This window comes from Falco rusticolus, chromosome 7 (assembly GCF_015220075.1).
Source record: "Falco rusticolus isolate bFalRus1 chromosome 7, bFalRus1.pri, whole genome shotgun sequence".
Classification (NCBI taxonomy): domain Eukaryota; kingdom Metazoa; phylum Chordata; class Aves; order Falconiformes; family Falconidae; genus Falco; species Falco rusticolus.
The window spans coordinates 60,252,677-60,274,067 of NC_051193.1; the positions used below are offsets into that span (position 1 = coordinate 60,252,677).

General features: G+C 37.0%; 1 protein-coding gene across 2 annotated transcripts in view; it reads left to right on the forward strand.

Moving 5' to 3' along the window:
• The window catches only part of AKAP6 (A-kinase anchoring protein 6), a 287,417-nt gene that overhangs the window by 35,869 nt on the left and 230,157 nt on the right, over positions 1-21,391 (forward strand). For both annotated transcript variants that reach the window (XM_037395841.1, XM_037395842.1), the window contains exon 2: positions 16,923-17,280. In XM_037395841.1, the coding sequence (XP_037251738.1) occupies positions 16,957-17,280 (324 nt within the window). In that variant the 5' untranslated portion in view covers positions 16,923-16,956. The remainder of the gene's footprint in view (positions 1-16,922; positions 17,281-21,391) is intronic.

Below are 21,391 nucleotides of genomic sequence, written 5' to 3' on the forward strand. Positions count from 1 at the left end.
CTTTTTAGTTAGGTATATTTTTATAGCCTATATAAAACAATGTTAAACAAACTAGCATGTGATACCATTATTCACCTGCATTTTAGTATCAAGTGTCATTTCCCCCTCAAGGATCATAACAGTATTACATTATACGCTCTTCAAAGGAACTAGGAGAGGAAAAAAATGCAGGATCATGGAATGGCTGAAAATGACAGAGCAGTGAACATGAGCGAATTACAGTATCAAGAAAATCTAGAAATGATAGTGCAGTTCTGGTACTTTCTTGGTACTACAAAGAAGGAAACATCTCAATTTCCTTGTAACAAACTTGTAAAAGGCCTGTGCGAGTTTTACTACCGTGGATTTTTATTAGTTTTTGTATAAAGCAATATATACTATACTCACTTAGTTCAGTCCCCCCCAATCAGTTCCATTATAAGTGAGTGGGATTGTTTTCAGAAATTCTTTAGAAGGTCAAGCACAAACACAGAATGATTTGTGTAATAAATCTAGTGATTAGCCTTTTTGAGGGTATTGGATCATTGTGGGTATACCTGTGGCTACAGAAAATGTGAGATGACATTCTCAAAAATACCCAATATGGGTCTAATTCTGCTCACTTGACAGTAAAATCTTTTGAGTATAAAAGGCAGCAATAAGGCTAGTGCTGCCTTAAGCTATAAAGTGCTGCCTTTATTTATAAAAATGCTTTGACACAACCAAGATCTTAGGCACATAACCAGATGTTCACACATTACTTTAGCTGGACAATTTACAAAATTCAGTTAAGCACAGGATTTGGTATTTCTCTAGAATGGTTTTGATGTAGACCAAAGTTCTCAGTAAGCCAGATAAAGAAAATTATGAAAATATTGAGGGGAAATGAACATGAAGAAAAGCTTGAGTCAAGAGTTGTTAAAATTATAAAGACTCAAAAATACTAATCTGAACACAGATGTGATCATACCTATGGGGAAAACACTTTGCGTTCAGTTTAGATGCAGGTATGCTGTTTTTATGGGGGCTGTGCACTAATACATTTCGAGACTGGATCTAAGCGTGAGCCCATGTAACGAAATGGAAGAGACAAGAATCCTTTTTCCTCCAATTTCATTCTCCAGTTCTTGGTAAATGTACAGCTTTTCCTGTGGTTTCACTTGTTACACTTATTGCAAGACTGTGATAGTATAGTTAATTTTAAAATGCATTGTATATGCATTTTTGGTCAAAAACTATCATTAATATTGAACTTGCAATTTACAAGCACAAATAAATACACATATAAATATAAATTTATAGGTCATAAATGAAATTAGTATTATTCTATCATAAATTTAGGTAATTTTTATTTCTTTGAAATCCTAGCTATTTTCTCATAATGAAGATTTTAGCAAATTTCATCAGCAACCTTTCTCTGTTGTAACCAAATATAACATCTTGTATAAGAATATTAAATGTGCTTAATAGCTATACTTTCCTCCTTTTAAAGCACTTCCCACAAATAATCTCTGAAGAACTGCATGCCATAAACGTACATTTGAAAAACCTACTTTGAATCTTCACACAGACTTTATGTAACATTCATGATACTACCATGTTTTAGCATATCCAGAACTGTTGATTGATGCATGGTAGGTATTAATAGTCTTATACTAACTGAAAAGGAAGCAACAATAATGTCGCCCTGATAAATATTTGAATATGGCAATCAAAACGGAATGTAATACTTTTGGAATTTTGCTTCCAAGATTACATCCAGGAAAGAATAAGTCCAGTTAACAAAGTAGATATAATTTGTGATATGAACACAAGGGCATTCATACTCCCAGTTTAGTTCAGATTGCTAAATGCAGTAAAAAGAAAAAAGTCTTATTATAGGCAAGAAGGAGAGTTAAGGTTGGAAGAGCTGTGCCAGGTCTTTGTATTTACTCTGTTTTTTTCATAGCTTCATGTTACTTCTTAGGCAAGTGATAAGGGATCATTTTCTCCAAGAAAAGAACCCTGGAAACAGTTGCTGCTCAGCAAATATGTCTTTCATTTTAATTATGTAATGGGAGTGAAACTGGGTTGCCCTTCATAATTAAGGTGTCTCTACTTAAAGTGTACCACTATGTCTCATTGTTACTAAAGAATATACTGATGCTATCTGGAGGGAGGATGGCAAGTCCTACATTCAGACTGGCTGTTACTTTGCTTTCCCCTTTTTTTCACAGCAAGTTATTTTTTACTACCTTTAATGCTTAAAATTCCCAGACATAATTAGGCTCTGTTTTGTTACTTCTGGTGCATACTGAAAAGTTATTGGCCTGAGGAGCGTGCTTATCAAAGGATGGAAACAGAAGCACAGGGAGGTGATTTGCTTATTCAACAAATGCAGAATCAGTAGAGGAGTGAAGGTGTCTGACATAGCTTACTCTTTGTCTACATAATGGAGAATGTAAATGACAGCACTGGAGAGGAGGAAAGTATTTTCCTTGTTACTAAAAGCCCTACGTTCCTATGATATGTTCCATAACATAGTATGCTTTTTATCCTCCTGAAAATGTTTATCAGTGAATGAAAGAACAGACTGCGGAGATACAAATATCTGATTACACTGTCCATTATAAATTACTATTCTAATTTTATAGGAGTTTTTAAGCTGTCATAGGATAGCATAGTTTTCATTCCACAAAGAAGGATCTGTAATCCTTGTAAAATCAATTTTTCTGAACATAAAGGACAAACAGATCCATTCATCCATGACACAGTTTTCCTTTTGCTTTGCAAAATAAATTTAAGACAGAAGCATCTGTTCCTGTTTAAAATATCATCAAGGAGTGTAGTTACCAATTAGAAGAGGAGCGATGCAGAAAACATGCATGTCATCTTAATTGTATCAGATTTTGGCAACTGCAAAGAAAATTACCTTCCCAGCTGACTGTTCATCTCTCCCTCCCTCTTAGCTTTCCACTGATTTTGAGATTTTTCTGGAAAAATGTTATCACTTGTGGCAGGCTCTATAAATAGCATATAATTCCACAGCTGCTGGGAACACAGACATTTCCAGCCTTTTCCACTGTTTCTGCTGGTAGCTTTCTGGCGGCTGGAATATCTCTGTCATTTTCTATTACTAGACTCTAGAATAACTGAAGCTCATTACAGTCTTTTCTGAATTTATGAGGTAGACCACTTATCTTCTTTCTTTTCTGTCCTGGAGCCCTGGTATCTGACCTAAAACAGGTAAATCTCAGGGACTTGTGAAGTGGCTGCCTTCCAAATTTGTTTCAGCTTCTTGTTTGAACTTCCACTTCTCCTTACTGCTAAATCAGTCAATTATTTGTCTCAGACACTGATTTCCCAAACAGCAAAATGAATTTTCATGGGCAATGCAGAAAGAAAAACAACATAACCAGAATGCAGCTTAAGTAGGCCACAACTTCTGAATGAAACACACCTGGGAACTCTCCAGAGATAACTTACTGATTGCAGATTGTTTCCTCACTGCTTCTTAGCTCAAGCAGTTAGCCAGTGCTTGATGTCTTGGTTGTTTCTGTTTGGAGGGGACCTAGTCATAAAACTGAAATTACTTCATTGAAGCAGTTTTTATTAAACCAGGCTTAAATACAGACTTAAAACACATTCCTGCATGCATATAATTCATAGCTGTATGTTTACCCAGCTTTCTGAACAAATTCTGCCTAGCTATATAGTTTGCTTTTGCTGAGTTAAGAAAGACAGACATATGATGAAGATATGTTTGACTTGTAGCAATATGTTCAAAACAATGATGCAAGTGTATTTTTTGAAGTAGGTACTATTCCATCATAATAAACATTCAAATTTTGTATAAACTATCATACAGAGTAAGAAAATCTAGATTAAAACCGTGAAGAATAATGCTGCAATTGTCCAGACAATTGGTCTTCTGGGTCAATGACTGTTTTCCTGTTCTGCCTATTTATACTCTTCCTTTTTCACATACCGTACGTGTATTTGGTAGCAAGATGAAAAAGTCTCAGAACCGTAAATAACCTGTAATTATATACACTGACTTAAAATTTAACCAAAGAAAAATTCTAGTTCATATCAGCATTTCAGTTCTTCAGAATGTATTACGATCCTACTGTTTCTGTAGGTGCTTGGTCTAAAATTTAGACTGCATAGCAAATTTAATGGATCTCCTGTGTACTGTTTTATGGCATCTCTATTAATTCATATTATTGAATTGTTCAGTACAATTCTGAAAATAATAAGAAAATTATCCGAGTTGTACAGATTTACCAAAAGTGTACACCATATATGTGCAGAGAACAAGGGTTTGCAGCTTGTTTATTCATAAAATGTGCTGGTGCGAACGTTTTACCGCCTGCTGGTGGCAGCAGACAGGGTAAGATCCATCGTTCTCAAGCTACTCTTATGAATCAAATTATATTTTAAGATCATATTTGGACAAGTGTAATTATTTCTGGCTCTGGAAAATGAAAATATAAATCCCTGGTCACATTTCTATCAGAATTCTCTGTGCTTGAAAGCATTCAGAGAAGTCTTGGAGCATAGTGCTACATGTACCTTTTATATTAGAAGAAAAAATAATAAGCCCAAATGAACAACCATAACTGTCTGTATGTTCTCATTGTACGAAATGAGTGTAGCCCAGTCATAATGGGGCAGACAAAAAGACAACACTCTCTGAGTTACTGGGGTCCAAGAATCTGAACCAGAAACATCCATAACTGTTTATTCCCATGTACAAGTAGCTTTCATAGCTGGAGACTGCCATCCCTCTCTTCTGTGCCAGCCCACAGACAACTGTGGAAAAAAAAGTTGCAATCTACTGTGCAGATGGTCTAGTTCTGTGATATATGTTCTTTCAGTGCATGTTGGCCAGCTTTGGGGTGGTCTTTTTGGAGTATTGTAAGGTGATATCTGCACCATCATAATCTGTTGGGTCTCACTGAAAAAAGTCTGTGTTTGGGTGACTCTTTGGTCATTATCATAGAACCACTCCTGCAAGAGTCAAAATCACTGGGAAAGGCAGGAAGAAAGAGAAAAAGCATCCAGAGTAAGTAGGACTTCTGTTCAGAGTCCTTGTTCCCTATAGTGGAACTTCAAACTTTAGATCTTTAACTTTTCCTTTCCTTGCTGAGCCAGAGTCCAACTCCCACACAGACAGTGTTGATGCTTAAGCCATATTTTCCAGAATTCCTGGGCCATTTCTTAAGTACAGTCTCAATAACATGTGGTCCACCTTATATAGCCTTAGAATATAGGCAGTGCCTCCCGTGATAACAAAATGCCATATATAAACAATGAAAACATCCTTATAATTTTATAGATGATGCTGAATAGTACTGATTTCCCCTTCTTCTTGCCTTTAGGAAGTAAAGAGTTCTGTCCCTCTTAACAATTTGTAATTACAGGTATAGTTCAGCTTTAAAACAACATTTGTACTCATACCTATGTGCAATTTGGGGGATTGGAAAGTATCTTACTACTTCATTGTGTGGGACTTTGAGAAGTATGTCTTGCAAGATTAAAAGAGGAATATTTTTTTCTCCTAAAGTTGTTCTGATTGGCAGGAAGCATCAACATATTGCTTTTCATGAACTGTGGCACAATGGCTGAGTTTTCCTTTGCTCTACAGTAAAGGTGAATTGTTAATTGTAGAAAATATGTTAATAAACTGCTTGAGCTATACGAGTGAAAACTCCTGCCTATTCCTTTCTTGTTTGATGATATTCTGTTCTTTGTGGTGGTATGCTCTGAAGTCTGGATATTTTGTCATGTGGATGTTGAATAAAAGAGTACCGTCAAGCAGGACACTGAATGTTTATATTTTACTAAACATCCGTTCTGGTATTACCCTCTTGCTGATTTTTTCCAATATAATTGTTGTGCCACAATTTCTTCCTGCAGTCGTTCTGTTACTGTTGCCTGCAGTTTCAGGCAAGCTAAGCCTCTTCAGTGCACTGGGGGCAAAGGGCCTCATTTTGCCCTGGCGTACCATTAAGGTGCCATGGTTAAATGTGGTCAAGGTAGTGCAAGCTCTAATGTTGATATAGATCAGGGGTCCTCAAACTACAGCCCGCGGGCCAGCTACGGCCCCCCAGGGTCCTCAATCCAGCCCCCGGTATTTACAGACACCCCCCCCCCCACACACACACCCCCCGCCAGGGGTTGGGGGTGAAACCAAACAGCCGCAGATGACTGCCTGGCACTGCATCCGTGCGCCGGGCCCCTGCTTAAAAAGTTTGAGGACCCCTGATATAGATGAACATAGTTATACCCTGTTAATTCTGCTTGCATCTTTTCCTCTTGTTTCACACCAGATAAGCTGTATTTTAGATGGAATTTCCTATTACTCTGATTACTTGCTTTTTTGAGTCTATTCCCTAGCATCTTTTTGTCTTGCACCCATATGTAAGCTTCTCACTTTCTTGTAGCTCCCACTGACCTTTTTTTTATTTCTTATGTCTCCAGCCTGTAGTCCTTGCATTTTTGCTTTATCTGCTTCTTTTCAAAACACTGTCTGCTTTCTTTTATTTCCTGGTCAAATGTTTAGCTCTTGGAATTTAGAAGTCACTTCAAAACCAAGTTTGTGTTCTTTTATCACTGATCCTTCCAAGATATATGTGTTCTTCAAGGACTGAGCTTCCTTGGAAGAGTCTTGTGCAAAAATCTGTAGTATTCCTGTGAAGCATTTCATAGCCTTTTCAAGACAGTATCTGTCCAGATTAGAAAAAAAACTTACCAGAAGTACTTTTTTCATGAGTGCAGTCAGACTACAAGAGTTTGAGTTTGCCCTTAACAATATAAATAGCTTAGGTATTGATGTGTACCTACATAAAGGGGATAAAAGGGCAGGTTGGTTTTTTAATTTCTTTCTTTTGTTCATTCATTCTTTATTTTTGTTTTTTTTTTGTTTTAATTTTTTTTTGTTGTTGTTTTTGTTTTCCTAGTTGTATTCTTCTGTTGTACAAGATTGTCCTAGGTGGACAAAGGTGCTTCCTTCCTGTTTTTTTATTTTTTTTTTCCTCAGGGATTGTGCTTTGAACAACCCGTGTCAGAACTATAGTTTCTCTCCCAGAGCATGTATGATAGCTAATATCTGTACAAAGCTACCCAAAGCATCAGTGTTAACGCTGAACTACTAATATTATAAATATTATGTTAATATCGCTAGTTAAAGTTTTGAAGCAATCATTTTGTACCCTAAAGTTTGAGAACCATCAACATTTGGATTCCTCTTCTAGCTTAACTTAATTTTGTTGAATCTGATCAAGTTTATGGTAAAAAAACCCATATTTTTTGATGTGAGGATTTTTCTATCTCAGAATCAATTAACCTTCAGTTAAAAACATCCTTTCCCAGCTGCCAAGTAAACACCGAATTAAAGATGCAAATGTGAACTAGGGTTCTGTGAATGATTTGGTAAGATATTTTCAGGTAGCTACAATTAAATCAGGTTTAAAAATATAATTTAGACCTTAAGTTTTGTCCTGAAGTTGAAATGAGGAAGTTCCCTTTAATGCACAACTGGAAAAAAATTAGCATTGCAAACCAAGTGAACTTCCATCTAGTTCAGCAGCAGCAGCAGCTCCTAGGGAGCTACCAAGCTAGCTGTGTTTAGAGAGAATTAACAGTCATCTTGCTTGGAGCTGGAAAAGGTTGGTCCTTACGTAGTGCACCACTTGCTTGGTCGAGCCCTTCAAGAAAGTGACGCAGACAGATACGAAATGAAATGTCATGTCTGTAAACTGTTTTGGTTTAGGAAGTGGAAATAATCTGTTTGGGATTTTGGTGGCAGATAACTTCTTGAGAAAACTTCCCAGTGACTGAAGAGTTTAAGATCGTGTCTGCACAAATGCGTACAAACAATTATGGATTCTTCCTGCTCATTTACCTGACTGGACATGGGTCAGATTTGGTAGGCAAAGACCTGTGGTAGTATATTCATGAGTGAATAAGCAGATCCTCTGTGAAACAGTTCTGAATGTTCTCACCTAAGTCTCACAGCCTCTGTGCATACTTAAAAACCATTTTAGATCCAGATTAGTATTCAGCCAAACCTAATCTCGATTTTGCTGTCTTCCAATTTAAAAGACGTTTCATATTATGTGTTTGGAGAAAAATTTTGGAACAAGGGGCTGCCCTCTTGCTAGAATAATTATTTTGCATCCTTCACCATCTGACTTTTGTAGCTGGTGAAGGGAAAAAATTATGTTATGACTGCAAATGCTTTGGTCAGTAGAAAGGCCACTAGAATGACAAAAATGGCCTTATCTAGGGAGATTATAAAAAAATCCTCAAAACATAAACCAAAAACCAGCAACCAACCCCTCACAGGTATGTTGAAGAATCAGCATATGAAAGTTACAGCTATGTATGACTTCTATGTACTGCTGACATTCTGGAGTGAAAATTAGGAGAATAAAAGCTTATGGTGGTGTAGGGTAATTAGCTAATAAAGGATGCTGAAGTGAATTAATATGAAGCAGCTGATTTGTCTTTGTCTGTGTTAATGCTAATCTCTTTGCACCACATCATCTCTCAGTCACTGTTTCTTACTGCAGTGCAAACCTGCACCAAGTCAGAAATGGCCAGGGAACACAACTACTCAGCCCAATATGATTGAGTCTTTGAATACACTCCTCTACCTCTACAAATCTAGCACTACACAATTGTTTTCAATGTCTGTACATGTTGTAGTGTAAATTTTTTTCTGATGTACCTCATAATGGTTGTCTAACAGGATCCTTTCCAGCTATTCCCCCTGTTTTTCATAATGATATGACCCGGGAGTGTGTAAATTTTATGCACTGTTTCAGGCAAGACTTCAGTATACATCACAGTGTTTAGGTTTTTACATAAGCATGTATGGCATATTTTCTTTAGCAGAGAATCACTCCATTCTCTCCGTGGTGACTTTCTAGGGTCAGTATGACAGTTCCAATACTCAATTAATTTCAGAGGAATAGTTGGGGGTTTTGGCTGGTTGTTGTTGTTGTTCTGCGCCCCCCCCCCCCCCCCCCCCCCCCCCCCCGGCTGTTGGTTTTGGGGTTTTGGGGGCTTTTTTGTATGTGTTGTTTGTTTTTTGGCTGGTTAGTTGGGTTTTTTTAGGATAATTGCAGTTAACGCTGGACTAGAACTACTGGATATATTTTTGAATAAACTTGGTTCTTGTGTAAAGGCACAGTTGGTACATCTTGAGATGTGAACTCTCTCTCTGAAAAAGAACTGTTTTGCTTCCAGTACTAATCCCTGATGAATTGTAGGGCCATAATACTGTACAGTTTCCATAGTTTATGAAATTCCTGGACTTGACAGTACAGGTGAAAAATGTTGATACAATGAGTGTACTGGATTTATGCCCAAAGCTTTTATTCATACAGATTATCATACTTGTGACTTTGTAGATATACTGAAATTAGTTTAGATCAGGGACTTTGCGTTTATTGAAGCAGTTGAAGACACTGAATAAACCAAGGGCTTAAAGAGAGGTGAGTTCAGGACTGCTGTTTGAAATTTTCAGTTATGTTTTCTTTAAAAGGAAGCTGTTTGCAGGTCAAGGTTTTGTGCTGAGTTGTTCCTGAAAGGAATACCTGAAAAAGTGGTCCTGCTTGGATCTTCCAGGTCTCTTTAGGAGAATTGCGCACAAAACCCACAACAAGTAGAATGGCTGAAGCACCCTTTTAGGTATATATTATGCGGTTTGGCAAATGACTGAGACTGTGAGGAATTGTCTACCACTTTAATGTCCTTTGGACAAAAAGCACATAGGAAATATAATGACCGCTTCCATTGATAAGAGGTTGGGGTTCTTTTGCAGAACAAAGAGGCCCAGGTTGTGAAAGAAAGCAACATTTAAAGTTTCTGGACAGCGTGGTCTTAAAGTGTTTTTTTTATGACCTCCACCCTATCCTCCTAACTCAACTCTTTTCAAGGCTGCAAGTCTCAACCTGCTCAGTTTTGATCTGAACAGAGGTGGTTACTTATTCCTGTTTGTCCTTCAAGCTGTCTTTTTTGAAGGCTTTTTTGCCTTTTCCATCTCCCTGTATTTCCTTTGTGATGAGGGGGCCAAAATTGCACATAATATGCTGGATGTGTACCATAGATTTATATTGTGATGTAATGATATATTTTTTTCTGTTTTATTTCCTATTCCTTTGGTAAATGTTCCTAACATTTGATTTTCTTTTTGACTGCTATTGTGTATTAAGCCAATTATTTTTATGGACCTTTGATAGTTTTCCTTCCAAGACGTTGCTCTTGAGTAGTAACATTCATCTTGGAGACCATTCTATAAATGCAATTAAGACTTTTGTTTTTTCTCATACACATAACTTCAAATTTGCTCATAGTGAGTTTAATCCAATACTGTATTGTTCATTTTTTCAGCCTTGTAAGGTCCTGCATTTACTCAGAGTTTGAATTTGTCCCAAATATTTCAATACCTTCTGCAGACATTTTAATTTGATTATTCACCCATTTGTCAGGTCATTTAAGTTTATTGAGAAGCAGTGTCTAGCAGAGGTTTCTGTGAAATTCTGTTTGTGATCTCTGTTTGTCTCCATTCATTCTCCATTCCACTGTCTAATTCTTGCTACTGTTTCCGGCTTTTACTCAATTATTTGTCTATTCAAGGACCTTTCTCCTTATCCTATGGCTATTTAGATTCCTTTAGCTTTTGGCATTGCGTCTTGTCCAAAGGGTTTTTTTGATCTGTTTGGAAAACTCCAGTAGTGTGGTTTTTCAAAAGCAGTGGAGTCTCTTCCTCTAAAAAATGGTACATTTTCAGGTTTTGCCTCATTCTGCTACAGTTTCTACTAATTTTCCTGGTATAAACATCACGTGGAAAGGTTCCCCAGAACCTTTCTTTAAAAACTGTTTTCCTAAGAACTGAAGAAGTTGCAAATGAAAGATTATGCACACCACAATCAGCAATTTGCCTATTTCATCCTTGGCTTCTCATAGATTGCTTGACTATATAATGCCTAGACCTTGTGGTCTGTGTGTTTCATAGTCTCTCCTACTATGCCACCAATTTCAGACAGATCTTTTGCTAAATCCTCCAGTAGAATTTCCACTTGCCCTGATTTTCCACAATAATTTCCAGTTTCTAGCTAAACACTTGCCTTTTAAGTTCTACATTGCCCCTCATCTTCTATTAGAAAGAGAAACAGCAGATACCAAAGAACATGTTCGGTCATTGCAGTGTCTTAAATCCTGATTTATAGACATAATCAGGAACTCAAACATTCATGGTGGGATTTCCACAGTTAATTATTAGTCGCCTGGCTTTGCTACCATTAAAGCCTTGGGGGTAGACTTTTAAATGGTCTTTAAGTCAGTCACATTAAAAATTTTAATCATGATTGGATCTATGTTCAGGCTTAATATTGTCATTACTATGCAAGGCTCTTTGGTCCACATCATGCAGGAGTTCAGGCATCATTGTATTTCCTCTCAGATGTATCTTCTAGGAGTCTAGAGACATCAAATAGGAGGCCCAGCAGTGCTAAATTATTTTTTTTTCTCTTCCTGTCCAATTTGTTCAGATTTGTAGCTGTAATAATAGTATAATTGTAAAGGAGATATTTTTTAAATATATGAATGATACGAAGAGAAAAACCTAAACTGGCTCTCTTATAATTCAGTTCTTTGAAAGCTTTTTTAAATTATTGTATTTCTTAAATTATGTAGGAAATCAGCAACAGAATCAGTGCAGCATGGATAGTGTTAATATGTTATTTAATTCAAGTTGCTCTATATATAGTTACTCACATGATGTATTTCATTTTTTTTTGTGTACTGACAGTTTATCTTTGCATAGATGCAGTACAGTGCATTTTCAAGGAAAGATATAATGAGCCTTAAAACTTGGCAGAGAATTTCTGAGACTATTGAAATGGAAAAGATATTGAAGTATGACTTGGCTGTGTGGGATATTAATTTTCATTGTATCTGTTTAAGAAACCTCAACATCAATGAATGCGTTAAATTGATGTTAAAATTTACGTCATTAGATTTCAAAGTCAGCAAGCAGACATAATTATTTAATGATGGAGTTTCTCTGGGGTTTTGGGGCCATTTTGGAGAATGAAATGAATTGTTTACTTGACAGACAGGTGGCTGTATAGTGCTTATAGCTGATTTTAACAATATGTGACAGTAAGAAAAATTAGAGCTCATTAACATTCACTCGACCCAGTGTCTGCACCACTGATCAATGCTTGGGCTACTGTATGGCTTAAAATGCTTAATGAATCTTTGTTTGACAGGAACCAACTGCTGCTGGAGGAAAATGTGGATGATCTGATAGCTGGCAGGGTGAATATGGCCTGCAATTTATAAACAAGGGAAATGTGAATAACTGGGGAGCAGAATGAGTGAGAGAAGTCTGTCAAGGCTTGTGGCAATTGATGAACTATGTTATGGTTGACACACACACTCTACGATTTGCATAAAAGCGTTAGCATCTGACTGAGCAGAAAACCAGGGGAAAGTGAGATTGCCTATGTGATTAGTGGAAGGTAATCAGCCATCTGTTAGGCATAATGCACTTACCAAAGATGAAGATAGAAAGCATATGTGTGCATGTGCTTACACAGGATCTCTCACCTTTATACAAGCATCCATGAAAATATAGAACTGTATACAAAGAAATAACACATGGCAAAAAATACCCTCAATTAATCTGTTTTTTTCTCCCACCAGAAAGAGTACAAGCTTACAGCTGTGTTGTACAGTTCATAAATGAGTCCTTTCAGCAGATTGCAACAGTAGCTTCAGAAGTGACAGAAAGAAGTAATTTGAAAATTTGAAAAAATAATGGCATCATATCTCTCACTCTGTGATGATGAAAACAAGGCTATGCTCTAAAATATTCAGAGATGAACTTTGATCAGGACACTTGAAAATGTTTTTTCAGCTGTTCACCTGCAAATTTAAAATACTCTAGTTTATACAGCTATTCCAGGTACAGAAATGATTTGGTTTAGAAGAAAGCTAGTCTGACTTAACATTGCTTGCCAACCTAAAACTGTCATTGATGCTACCAGGATTTTGTGATGTAGAAAACAAGGCTGAGCTTAGTTTTTCATGTTTATAAAGAACTTTAGTGGTGCTAGAGGTCCTGCTTAGAAGGAAATTAATCACTTTACCTCTTTTCAAGAATTATTTTTGCATAGTAGTGTAAAAAGAGCAACTCTAAAATATTTATTCAGTTTTAATATGTGTTCTAACACTTATTGTAGTGGTTTACAACTCACTACCTGTACATCTTGCAAAATCTGCAAAAGAAAAATACTCTAGAAATATAACAAATTATAAGGCCAGCATTTAAAATCAGTCAGTTAAAATACCAAATACCACAATATATGACCCAAAGTATTGTTTAACTTGATCATCCATTCATATCTTTTTTAGTGAATGTTTTAATGCACTAGATGACAGCTTGTTACATGGAATATTGTTCTTAAATACACTTTTTCAAATGTCAAATTAAAACTGGCTTTGCTGAAATTTTCATATGTCGCTGCTGGTATGTTATGCAAATAGTGGAACTGCTGAAGAAGGACTTCCATGCCCCATCTTGCTGTTTCCACCTTTCATGTGTCAGTACAAAAGTAATATCCTAAATATTGGGGGGGAAAGGGTAGAGCTAAAGGACAATACATGCAAGTGTCTATACAAGAATGGGGTAGAGAGCAGCTAATTTAGTCATCTTCAGTAGCTTAACAAAACTATATGAATGCAGTCCTCTGCAAGGTTGCTGACCTAGCCAGGAGTATGGAAGTCTAACTTGCACGTGTTCAGAAATCAAAAAAGCAGAACCTACTTCTGATCCAAAGTATTTTGGCAAGTTTTATAACTCCAAAATTGCTTGAAATGGGTATGTCTGTGACATTTGCTGTTGCTGCTGGGCCTTGTTGTGTGCTATTGAAATATTTCAAGATCAGAACTTTGTAAAAAACACCTCTCTGGCAGGGATTTTCCTATTTTCCTTTCATAACCAGTGCATGGGGTGACTGAAGCTTGCACTCTCAGTGCCCTGCCAGTGTGTTTCGTAGGTCAGTGCAGGCGTGCCAGGGGAATGGTGTTGCTTTCCACAGTTGTGGAGGAGCTGGGGGAGGGATAGCAGGGTGGAGCTTACTGGTTCTCCAGTGAACTTAGGAGCACCCCTGTGAATACGCCGCTTCAGTGCCAGTTTTCTCGGAAGGTGCAGGAGAACCTTTCGGTTTTCCTTTCTCACAGCGTAGCTGGATGACGATGCCTTTTTATTCTGCCAAGAAATAATTTAATGAATCTATGCCCTAGTGTTTGGATTCAGCTGTTTCTAGCTGCAACAGTTTCTCCTTTCAAGTATTTCTGAGCTTTTTAAAGCTTTCCCGGTTCTTGCTAATTAGTATCCGCAGTGTGTTTTATTACCTTTGTAGGATTTTTTTTTTTTTTTTAAGAATGTGGAATGATCTATTTTAAAGTTTCTCCACATATTCTTATTTAAAGTGTTGCAACTTGTTGTGATCGGGCAGAAAGGAAAGGATTCAAAGGACCTGACTTTCAGAGCAACTAGGATTAAGGAGGCATTAGCTGTAGTGCTGGAGAGCCAGTGTAGAGTCAAGCACATCGTAACAAACAGGTCAGCACGTTCCTAATGGTTGCTTATTGCAAACCCAGGGTATCAAAGCTAGAGCTACACTCTGCATGCAGCATGAACTGCCTTTTGTTTGCTTCTGCAGGAGCATGTTTTAATTTCTGTTTGCTAATTGCTTTAATGTCCCTACAAGAGCTGAGTCATGTTTAAAAATGTTTAAAAGTGCCAAGCTTTTGTGGAAAAATTATGAAGCAAGTGCTGCACTTCCTATAAATTAGTGATTCAGGATCACCTGTTTTACTGGTAGGCATGTTTAATTTGTTAATGATAAACATGCACAAATAAGGACCACATGTGCTTCACCAAAATTTCATTTTCAGGAGTAAATAATGTAAAGTATATGCTTAAAGTAACAAAATGGTTTTGGCTGTTCAAACAGTTGATTTTTATACTTTTAAACTGGGGCTATTATCTGCAGTGTCTAAGACAAAAATGTTTCCAAATTGAGTAGTTGTCTAACATTGGTACATTGTAGATATGTACCATGGTAGCAGTTTAAGTTGAAAAACAGGCAGTGAAAAGAGATGGACTTTTCAGCATCCTGAAATGTTAATTTCAGAGTCTTGCTGCAGTTTTTTATTTGACATCATTTAATTCTGAAGTCTTCAAAATCAAACTAAAGAGTTGGAAATTGTGCAGCAGGCACTGAGAATGATTGGAATATTCTTTCATTCCCTTTCATTGATTGCACTAATAAAAAATTCTGTTCTGAAGTGCCAAATTAATATTTACTAGCTTAGTATCAGTTTTAAATAATGTTTTGTGGAGGTGATAGATGTGCAAAAGATAATTTACTAGGTAGTGGCAGGATAGGAAATAAAATCAAATTAACAGTATATGTGATCTTTTCTTGTCCTTCGCAGCTATGATAAGTAGACTGGTGTTTGGATACTTCTTCGATAGTCTCACTGCCTGCCGTAGTTGCCTCTGGATGCTGAGGCTCCACTTGAAATATTTAGGAATATAACTCTGTAGTCAGTGCAGTTGATTTAATGGTGAGAGGCATTTCTTTCTTTCCTGCAATCTTATAGCTATTATGCTAAATGCTAAAATGCAGTTTTTATAGAAAAGGAAGTCAAAGTATAAAAACTTGGAATGTTGCCCAAATTAATAGCGGCGTGAGTTATTTGCAATCTTAGCATTATGGAAGAGGAATACAAGCAAAAGTTATTAAAATGTAGTTGAAGTATTTCTAATGTGCACTGGTTAAAAAAAAGAAAAAAAGCTTTAAAGGACATAATCTTCCTGATTCTCTTAATATAAACTTACTGAATATAGCTTAGGGTTGCAAAGTATTGAAGAAGCAAGTATGTGCTGGTATAAGGTTTAGTGAAGTTTTAGTGACGACAGGCACGTGTCATATTTGAGTATCTCCAAAATTAGGCAAAAAATACATCTCCTACCAAATTAAAGTTTTCATAATGCTTTAGGTACTTAGCTCCAAACCAGGTGCATGCTGTTAAGTAAGGTATTTTTATTTCTTGGGCATAGGGTTTATGGCAGTCTTCTGTATTTTGTACAGCTAGAGTGTACAGAGAAAGAGGTACAAAGAGGTACATGTTTTACTGATTTACTTGCTCCAGTGAACCTTGTAAATTTATATTGATGATACAGCTTTTGGAATTTAATAAAGCCACTCATAAAATGATGCTTTAATTTTGGGTACATATTTTGACATTTGGAATTCTTATCTCTGAGTTTTGATAGTTATTGCTTATTGCAACAGTTCATATCTAACGGAACTGCAAGAATGTAAACTTAAAACCTACTATCTGCCTACAGAAAATCAACCCAAGTTTCCTCAATAGTTGCTTCAAATTTGCCTTCAAAATTTTTGTTCTATGTGATCAATAATTGAGTGGACATTTGGGAAATTTGAATAAAACTTGAGGTATTTTGTGTTTAGTCATACATTTCAGGCCAAGGAATATGTTCTAATATGTATTAGTTTACAAATACCAGTCTTATTGGAGATGTAGAGTTCAGCAAAGTTCTGCTAACTTTGTCAGTGCTCAATGTTGCAGTTGTAGAAAATCAGCACATATTTTTCATCAATGGAAACTGCCATTTCCAAGGTGATTGTATACAATGAAAGAAATGAAGTTTGCTGTTTTCTTAAACAAAGAACTTGTTTGTACAAATATGCAAAGTTAATTTGAAAAAATCTATTTATTCTTGAAGTTATTGTATGGATTTGCTAGAAGTATGATACCTCTCAGATATGAGCATTTATTCCTCGTGAACATTTTTGTTGCAAAATTTGGTCTCATAACAGCAGTCTCTTTTCTTTTTGTCTTTGCAGCTATTTTGGAAAGAATTATGGTTTAGACTTTCTCATGTTAGCCATGGACGTAGCACTTTCTCCCATGAGAACACAAGAACTGGATCCCGTGCTGTCTGATGCATCTCCCATGCTTATAAACATGACTCCTACAGCAGAACAAGATGGGGAAGAGGGTGTCATGAAGGAGCTCGATTCTGGCCAGCAGTATGAGAAGCCTCCTCCTCTACACACTGGGGCCGATTGGAAGATTGTTCTCCACTTGCCAGAAATTGAGACCTGGCTTCGGATGACATCTGAAAGAGTCAGAGATCTGACCTACTCTGTCCAGCAGGACTCAGATAGCAAGCATGTGGATGTGCATCTAGTACAGCTCAAGGTAGGATGAATTTTATATTGCAGACTTTTCAGTGAAAGGTGGTTTGCTCAACTCTGCTACTAGTAGAGTAAACAAAAGGGCTTTCCGTAACTGCTGTAGCATGTCTGACAGCCTGTGTTGAAAAGCGAATAAATCCTTTCCAGGGAGATAATAGAAACCGCATCGTTCTCAGATTATTGGCAACATTATTTAATCATCACTTAATTCAACAGTCATAACCATATTAAAGAACATGTTCACACTTCAAGAGCAGCTAATACAACACTAACGGTAACCTGACTGGACATCTCAGAAGTACCCAGAAAAATTCCCATTGATTTTTATGCACTTCAGTACCTAAAACTCCCAATTTTTTTCCCCAATAAGCATGGCTGCTCATTTGAAAACTAAGCAAGTTACAGAGGCAGAAAGGTAGCAAGGTTGTCTAACGTCTGGCTTTCAGTCACGTAAAGGTTATGCTGAAGATTGAACTCTGGTGGGACTACATACAAAATGGTAAACGTGTAGAATTTTTTTTCAGATCTGATTCTTGGGAAGAAATATGAAGTGATAAAATTCAAACAGTCACAGCCAGTAAATCAACCTTTTTATTTTCCCCAGCAAGAAAATGCATTACAGCAAGACTGCACTTTGACCCTAAAAATCTGTGTTTTGTGTAAACTAAAAGAACAATCTTCCTTCCCCCAACCTGACAACTGAACACAAGTATCTTTAAACAATTATTTCTGTCTTCATCCCAGATGTAGATTTTGATGTTGAATCTTTAAATTCAAGGTGAAATTAAAATAAATAGTGTCTGGCACTGTGTGTGTATGTTCGTTTGCATGGCTTGGTTTGCTGCAGCACATGAAACATACTTTTGAAGGCAGCAAGCAAACTCCAAAAATAGCAGGCAAATGTTATCTCTTCAGACTGAGCTGTCTTCAGAATCGCATTCTGAAGCCTGTTTATGTGAACATAGTCTTGCTTCATACTCAGCATGATGGTATTTTGTTTGTGTTTATTTTAGGACTGGAGCTGTAGGCTGCCTCAAAATACCATTCTGTGTACTAGTGCTAACCATGGAGCAATTGTACTGTAATCAGTCCTAACAAAATAGAGAGCCAATCTTGAGATTTTTATGGTCCTATCATTTCTCTGAAAAATTTGGGGTAGACATTACCGGCTTTTGATGAGAGAAAGGACTATGTCCACAATGTGCAGTAGGCTTTTAACAAATATGCCTGAAAGGTATTTCTGCAGGCAGACGTAACAAATCTTGCTGGACTTGGTGCCAGTTCTGATCTGGAATTGCTTGTGGCTGTATTAGCGCAGTGGATGAGCTGAAATTGAATGGCTGTGGAGCCTGTGGATGGTATTCACACACAGCTTTGGGCTGGCTCAGAGCATAAGCAGAAGTGATCTGTGCCTGCTTGCAAAAGGTGAATATTCTGTACGTATAATTCAATCTCATACATCCACTAAAAGGTTTTCTTTCCAAATGGAAGTCAGTGAGTGAATAGCATTCCTCTCAGTTTTTCTCCTTTGTAAAGTCTATTTTGAAGCTGCAAGAGTCAACCGTAGTTCATAAAATACTTCACTACTGTGTTTCTCCATGTAATTGCTGTAGCACTTAGGGATTGTTTGGGACTGGGAAAAATCTGGTTACTGCAACTATAAAAAAAGACAAAATAATAACAAGAAGGAATCTCAATTATCTGCAGTTATCTGGCCTGTCAGCCTAGGGGGACTGTCATTGAGGCTGTCAAGTATTTGATGTACAGACCCTGGACTCACAGGGAAGTGTTCTTTTTCCTGTGTATTTATACGCGTGCGTACCTGTGTGCATGCGCAATTGTGACTTGTATTTGAAGATACTTCTAAAATATTTGATATATCTTTGGATTTTTCACAAAGCAACATAGAAAGAAAAAGCTTTCAGAAAGATCTGGAGTAGTAGTAAGAAACACAGCAAAGTCTTAACAAACACATTAGGAATACAGAACTTTTGTAACCTGCTTACCTTTAAATCTGTTTACAGACAAAAAGAAAAAGACTTTAAAAGCAAGTGTTGTGGAAATGCTTTTGTTCAGACTTTAGTAATATTTTAAATTGTTTATCCTTGTATCCTCTTGCATTACATAACTTAATGAAAATCAGCTAAGCAAAAACCCCCAAAAGCAACCTCATACAGATCCTCTTTTTTTATTTCTTCTGTGCTCTGATAATTCTCCTTGAGGGACTCCTTCCAGCTGACCTGAGTCCTTCTGGAATTGTGCTCAGGCTGGACACAGGGCTCAATGTGAAGCTTCACCATGGCTGAGTAGACATGAAAAAGTATTTCATATGTCTTTCAAACAATACATAGAATCATAGGACGGTTTGGGTTGGAAGGGACCTTAAATATCATCTAGTTCCAACCCCCCTGCCATGGGCAGGGACACCTTCTACTAGACCAGGTTGCTCACAGCCCCATCCAGCCTGGCCTTGGACTCTGCCAGGGATGGGGCATCCACAGCTTCTCTGGGTAACCTGTGCCAGTGTCTTGCCACACTCAGGGTTTAGTATTTTCTTCTTTTCATAATAGCAGGAGATGGTTGGTTCATGTTCAACTTGTGATTCACTGTAACTCCTAAACTCCTTTGCTGCATTATGGCTTTTTCTTCTCTCTTATCCATTTTATCTGTGCAATGTTACATGTAGGATTTTGCCTTTGTCTATTTTAGATTTTTTTTTTATTTATGTATTTTATTTTATTGTGTCTCCCATTTCTCAAGCATGCCTGTGACTTTTTCAGTTCTGAATCTGTCTGCTGGTGTGTTTGAAGTATCTCCCCCAAACGCATTGTTGTCATCTGCAAATTTAAGAAGGCTTCTCTCTACTCCTTTGTCCAAATCATAAAGCCAAAAGTGAATGATACAGACTCAGGATAAAAGTCTGTAATATAGTAATTTCTGAATATAATCTTTAAACTCCAGATGTAGCAGCAAGGCAAACAATTTTTCTTTTTCTCATAGTTTGTATTCCTCAGCCAGGAGAGGTCCAATTCCATTTTTATGCAGTTTTCTATTGATTTTGGATGTTTAATGTTGATTTCTCTCCTATGACTGTTGGTTGGCTCATGGTGATACAGCTGGTTTGATGATCTAGGCCATAGCAGACTTTTTATGTTATTTCTGGGAAAAATTGCTCAGCAAACAGATCGTCTCTTTCTTTTGTGAACATTTGCTCTGTATCCCTGTTGCAAATCTGTCTATGCTTCTGCTCTTTCTGCAATCCAAAGCATTGTTTCTTTTCTCTGCCTTGTTCCCTGGATATTTTCATGTTTGCTGCCAGTCTCATGCTACATGACTTAAAGCTTTACTAGCCACCACTGATCCTTTGAACATACTTGTTTCTCTCAGTTTTGCAATGCCCTTTCTCAGAACTAGCCATGCAGCATGAGTGCAAGGCTTGTCTTATGTTGTCCCTTGGGAAATTTCCTGGCAAGCTCAGCTTCACATGAGTGCTTCAGTAAGCTAGATGCATGAATCATAACTCTCTGGGTCCTGGAATGCTTTATATTAGTCATTTATCTGGTCATCACTCTTAACTTAAGCTGGGCTAACATACATTTACATCTCTGTTACACATTCAGTGGAGCTGTTACTAATTGCAAATATTTGTAAAAGAGATGAAAAAACCTTTTGAATCTAGTACAAGCGAATCTGAAAATGCTCTTTCTGTGCTTGTATTGTGTTAACCTGCTGAGATGCTTTCATGATCTATTTAGCTTTTTTATTGTGAAGAAAATATGCTTGCCTTTACAGCACATTCTTTCTTGGATTCCTCCTGAGATCCAACTTGGATTCAACTCCAGTTCTTCTGCTTTACTTTATATCCCTTAACCCCTCAGGAAAGGGTCTAGTGGTTCAACTCATTGATTATTGATTTCTATCTTTTTGAAAAAACCTGTCATTTTGGATGATCTAGTACAATGGTCTATATTTGAGATGTCAATTAACTTCTAACTTACTGTGTAGTAAAGCACTCCACCACCGCTTTGTGACTTAAATATATGAACCACATATATTGGCATAGAAACAGCCACATTTTCTGCTACGATAGTATCTTTAGATCTTTGAAGAGCACT